A 6000-nucleotide genomic window follows, 5' to 3' on the forward strand; every position below is an offset into this window, starting at 1 on the left:
TTCACATATTTGTTGAAAGAGTCAAGGGTGGCGCCCGCGTCGTTGGTTTTCTTAAAGGGCGGCATTGCAGCGTACACGCCCTTTGCGCCCGCCATTCTGCAAATTACTCTTCTGGCGCGCGGGTTGTCGATTTGTTGGGCAATCGAGGCAAATGTTCGGAAAACGTTGTCGTGGCTGGATGTCTTCGTCGAGACTTGGCTGCTCCTTTTCAGAGTTTTACTGCTGCAAGAACTGGAATTGCTAGTCAAATTCGTCGCCAAATGATGTGACCAGTGCTTGGAAGTCAGGAGACAGCGAATCAGACAAAGACTACGCGTTGTAGTTAAACACAAGAGCTTATATTTACGTAAGTATCAGAGCTCGACCATCCACCTCGGTAGTCCGTCTCCAAGTGTCTCTGGGTCTCGCCCACCTATGTACATATATCATAACAACTATGAAGCTATCCTCAATCCTAACAACGCTTAGCTAGCCTCCTATAAATAATAAAAGACCATCATTTAATAATAATATAGCTAGCTATGTGTATATGTTCATGTTTTCCTGATCAACCCATATAAAACTAGAAAGTATCATCAGGACCACAAAATAGTTAGGCTAGTTTCACTTTCACGTCTCCTCACTTCTCTCACTACCATTTTAGATGTAGCAATTGGGTAAAACTTTATGGAGTTTGCATATGATGCGTGAATAAAGCAATCTTTTCTCTTTCTGGCCGCGCAAGGTCTTGACCCAAGTCTCAGGCAACAGGCGCCGTCCTGGAGGCACAAGAGAACGATTTAAATAGAAAACATGTTGAATTATTCTTTTACGAAATTCAATTTATGCGAGAATATCATCCAGGCATTAACAACAATGAATTCAAGAACAACTCCTAAGAAATTTTAGTAAGTTAAATTTGAAAAATAAGTGCCAGCTAAATAGAAACAATATTTCTGTTATAACAATGTTTAATAATGTTCTTTTTGGTCCAGTGATCTAGATCATCACCGGAGTAAACCCATGACTTATACCTAATTGCCGTGGAATGATTTTTATCGTTGTTTTGCTTTTTGTGCTAATACAACCTAAAAGTGAGCTTTATTTACGACATTTTTGATGTAAAAAAAGTGTATAAAGTGTATGTGTGACACACAGTTTAAGTCAGCAAGAAATACGATTTTGGCGGCGACGGCGGACAAAATGGTGATTAGTTGACGATACAGAACTGTCGGTCAACAGTTCTGAACGCACAGTTCTAAAAAGCTGAACGGCATTAAAAAAACAAAAATACTAAATGCAAATGTATTTCAGGGTTTTTGTAACGATGGTTGACCATGGAGGTAGGAGGTAGAATTTCCACCATCAGAGTTGACAAATTGCAAACTTTCGAAATAACAAATTTGAAGAGACGTAAAAAGTATGTTATCAGAAACTTTTTATTTTCTTACTTTATTCCGAAAAAAAAAATTAGTGACGAAAGCCGGACCACTTCTCTTCGTATTTCTTAAAGTTTTTAATACGATAAAGTGGGTGGTGCGTGTCAAAAAGTTCTGCTCTATGTTTGTTTATGCTGGAGATAAAACAGGAAGATGTCAAGCTACAATCTTGGACAAAGATATTACACAAAGATAGTTTTTTCCTCATTTTTTAAGTATGTGCAAACGTGGGATTCAGTCAATGCGCTACTTCCACACACACGCAGGCAGACAGCGTTGAAAAGTTTCTAGTCACATTTTCTAGCACGCCTGCACACCGAAATAATCCACGAAAATTGTGAAAAATCGCAATGCTGACGTCAGCAACGATTTGGACTTTCGAATGTCCAAGTCCACTCCGAACATTGACAAGTTCAAGAGGTGTGAATCTAATATAGAAATAGCTTGCGCAATTACTTGTGGTGACGAACCAACCTCGATCCCAGGGCCTGTAGCGTTTTTTAATATGAGGATGAAACGCGTACCTGGTGACGAACTTCGAAATTCGCTGTCTTGTCTCAACATATTTTGACTAAGATTGCAGCGTTTTAAAAAAATGTTTCTGGCTAAAAAAATTAGATGATGCATTAGTTTGAAGCAAATTTATTCGGAAAAATAATTTTAAATAAATAAACATCTTAAAAAATCGTTGTCATACAGTTCTTCCAACACGCGACAACAAGATTGGAACTTTGACAATAAATTATAATATATTACTTCATGTGAGGTAACTTAAAAGTCACTTTGAGCCTCCATAAACACGCACCTGACAGAATTCTTCAAGAAAATAAGTGTCCCACTAAGAAAGCTGTCAATCTTTGATGATTGAATAAATAATCCCGGTAACAGTGTGTATACGTCTCGTCTCTATATAGCTACTTCAGGTCTGCAATTTACAATTACGCGGAATCATAAAACCTATTCCGTTATTTACATTAGCGATTGGAAAACGAGGACTTTTATGAAAGAAATCTTTTCTTCTCCTTGCTATTTTCATACACGTAACCCTCTGCGTTATCAAGTGGTAAGCAAAGAAACACTCCACCTTGTAAACTGTACGAGCATCTACAAATTTTCTTGATATTTAATATCAGGGCTTCCTTTCGAAACAACGCAATCTTTTGTACACCATTTTGGAGAGACTTTATCGTAATATTTACGACCTGTCACCGATACCAATTTGTAGTAAGTTTTGGCGTAAGCTTTGCAATTTGCCCTCGTGGTTTTTTCGTACCATTTTCTGTACGTTGTTCTGCATATACGGTGCATATCATGGAGAAATCTTTTATCGCATTCCTCACGTAGCCATTTTTTAGTGTTTCCCTAAAAGAATTATGGTTTAATAAAAACATTTGGAATATAGCAGACATAAGTACATGTTGTTGTTTTTATAAGAAACCTAAACATGTGTTTCAGCCTGGGGTTTCTTAAAATTTTGATAATTTGACCTTCAAATGTTTCTTAGTTGTTTTTTTTGACCCTAAAATGTGTTTTAAAAAATCTTTTATTTACAACGCTTTTTGAGGTATCGACTTATGTTTGGTTTGCTTTTGACGTGATTCCAGTTTTTTCTTGCTTTATCTAACATGGTATAAGTAGAAGCATGCTAAATCATCTATCTCATGGGGCAACATTTTTTATTCTGTGTCCTTCCTGCCTTCTTTGTGTAAGTTTCTTAATGTTCTTTATCAAACTGCTCAAGTTGCCTAAATGTTTTCTAAAATTTTTACTTTCTAAACCTAAGGTTTCTTAGGGACGAAGTTGGTATATCACGAATGGTTTTAGGCCGCTGTTTATATTTCTAAAGATAGATCTACATGGAATTAAATTTGTCGCTTGTGTTTTATCGACTCAAAACAAAGGATGAAAACAGTTAACGTTCGAAACCGCAGTAAGGATGTTTATTTACTTCAACTTAATAAACCGCTGAATGAGAAACGTTTAGAACACCCGCGAACAATAACTTTAGCTGTCTTAAACTCTCATTTTCACAGGCTATGTTTGTTTGATTTAACAACAAATAGGAAGTATCGAACGCAATGTATTTGATCGTAAAGACAAGAAAGGGGAGAATGTTATTTACTTACGCATGAATAGCATATATCAAGTTTACTGCAAGCTGGAAGAAAATTTGTTGTAAATGCTGACGGTAACGTATCCATGGATGTACCAGCACATCCTTTATACTGCACGGTGCATGACGACACTAAATACAAAAAAGGATATTTTTTCATTGAAAATGTCCTAAGAAAAGACACTCAAAGAAAACATAATAATACAAAGATAGCCTCATTGGCGAAAATATTTAAACCACGCTTTGTTTTCCGCTCTTTGCAATCTTGAAGCTAAGTGAAGAGCTGAGCTGGGCTAGTAGGTACTAGCAAAATTCGAAACGAAACTTAGATGTTAAATAGATTTTATTCGGCACAAGAGAACACAGAAATCTTAATTTATATCAGATACTTGGAACACTTTTTTTTAATTTATTGTTATTTACCTATTTGCAACGGTTCCTCCTTCTATCCTTCATACCGTTCCGAAAAAAAGTAACGTTCAAAAAAGGGCCAAAAATCGCGTTTTAAAAGACTAAAAATTATTTTGACAAAATAGAATAAATACCTTACCGTATTGCGTGCCTATTTTCAGAACTATTAGTAGTTTCAATACCAGGGCAACCATAGGTGTTCTGAACAACATTATCGATATGTGTGTGCTTGTTCTTTACCTAAAGAATAACCAAACTTCTACAATCAGTGATCGCACTTAAACATGAATGCTGTTAAAAAATAATGCATTGACATTTATAAGAGAGCTATACTCGAGACCATCCTGCGTCACCTTGAGTACTCCTGTGTCGAGGTTTTTCTCTATGCAAAAAGACATACACTATTGTTCCAAGCACCAAGGAGGAGCATTCTTATAAATCACAATCGCATTTTTGAAATTTTATCATGGTTAATTATCTTAATTGGCCATTTTTGCCGTTAACGGCAAACATGTGATACTTTGAAGGAAATAAAGAATCCTTAAAAAGGGAGCAAAGCGTTTTACACTGACTAATGAACAGTTACTTAGCGTAACGGAAACTAGAATCGATACCAAGGCTTAACGCATATTTCCTTCATCAGCATATTTTTTTGTATGAACAAAGAAAAACCGTCATTATGTATTCACTTATAACAACATGGAAAGAACGAAGTAGAAAAACATTCCATTTAATACTTCCGTTTGCGTTTTTAGTATTTTAATGTTTAGTGTCAATATTTTTTCAACAAAAATAATGCTCCTTTATGGCAAACTGTTCTGCTAGGAAAGTAGGAAGGAAGTCTTTGTCCAACACTAAAACGTGTCGGTCACGTTATCATAGCAACCGCATAGCTACAAAAAACAGTGGTTTTACAGTTCCTAAACCGTAATGAATGGATTAGGCATCCGGGCGATTATTAAATTTTGACGATTTAGATTTATAGAATATATTGAAGTGGTGTCAGAGGGTGTTAGTGTTTGTGGGAAGGGGGATAGAGAGGTGGGGCGCTTGCTTAATTGGCAAACGAAAACAATGTACAAAGTTCTGGTTTTTGTGAGGGTTGTGTTTATCAAGCACTACATTTTATATAAAAATATTAGAAGATGCTTGCATCTGATGAAAGAAAAAAATATCAAAAATGGAAAAGGCAAAAGTAAATACAAAATGACAAAAAAAAAGAGGTAATCTTGAAGAAAATTAAAAGTAACGTTAATTAGTAAAAAATTGGGATTACCAAAGCATAGTATAACCTGCGAATTAAAATTAGAGCTTCACACCACCCGACCCCCCCCCCCCATCCTCCAATCACCCCAATTTTTGAAAGACCTGAGGTTTAAGCACAGATTGTGTCAAATGTTGAAAAGACCTATTTTTACCTATTTTTTATTTCCACCTCCATGAAAAGACATAATCTCAATAAAATTATAAGGAACATCGAATTATATATATAGAGACATGAAATTACTTACCAGTCTAGTCGACACTTTACACTTCAATGCAAAAGAGAATGAAAAATAGAAAGGCGATTTCGATTTATATAGTGCTTCAATATGTTGGTTTCGGTAAATCAATAGATGCCTTTTGTAATTGAATCCGGGTTAAATTCCATTCCAAAATGACGAATACAAGTGGATGAAGTAGCCGGAAATATCAAGACCTGAGGCTGATTTTTCAGTGTGAAAGTCTTGCTATGAAAACAAACCTTATCACGACATTTTCTCATTTAAACGACGTCGTTTGACGGTCAGATTAATGTCATTTTATTGATTCACTACTAAACAATTACAAATAGGAATGTGGTATGAAGATTTACGCAAATTTGATGATTATTTTTGTGGTGAAAGTTGCAGAAACATTCTTAACATTTGTCATTTAATCATTTTTTTTATGAGAATAATGTTTTTTTTTTCATGTCTACATAAATATTCCTGATTTAATTTCTGATTTAATTTCTGATTTAATTTCTTAATTTCGTTTCTGCATAAATATTCATAGCATTTTCTTAGCACAATTAAG

At 35.3% G+C, this 6000-nt stretch overlaps 1 protein-coding gene across 1 annotated transcript; it reads right to left on the bottom strand.

Annotated features, from left to right (window-relative positions):
* Positions 1-2044: 2044 nt before the first annotated feature.
* LOC130646268 (conodipine-P3-like) lies at positions 2045-5787 on the bottom strand. The gene is made up of 4 exons (XM_057452442.1): positions 5454-5787; positions 4082-4182; positions 3545-3663; positions 2045-2780 (listed from the first exon to the last, which is right to left on the bottom strand). Exons 2-4 carry the CDS (start codon positions 4152-4154, stop codon positions 2523-2525), a joined length of 450 nt encoding a protein of 149 aa, XP_057308425.1. The 5' UTR covers positions 4155-4182; positions 5454-5787; the 3' UTR covers positions 2045-2522.
* Positions 5788-6000: the final 213 nt, after the last annotated feature.

Source organism: Hydractinia symbiolongicarpus, chromosome 5 (assembly GCF_029227915.1).
Source record: "Hydractinia symbiolongicarpus strain clone_291-10 chromosome 5, HSymV2.1, whole genome shotgun sequence".
Lineage (NCBI taxonomy): Eukaryota > Metazoa > Cnidaria > Hydrozoa > Anthoathecata > Hydractiniidae > Hydractinia > Hydractinia symbiolongicarpus.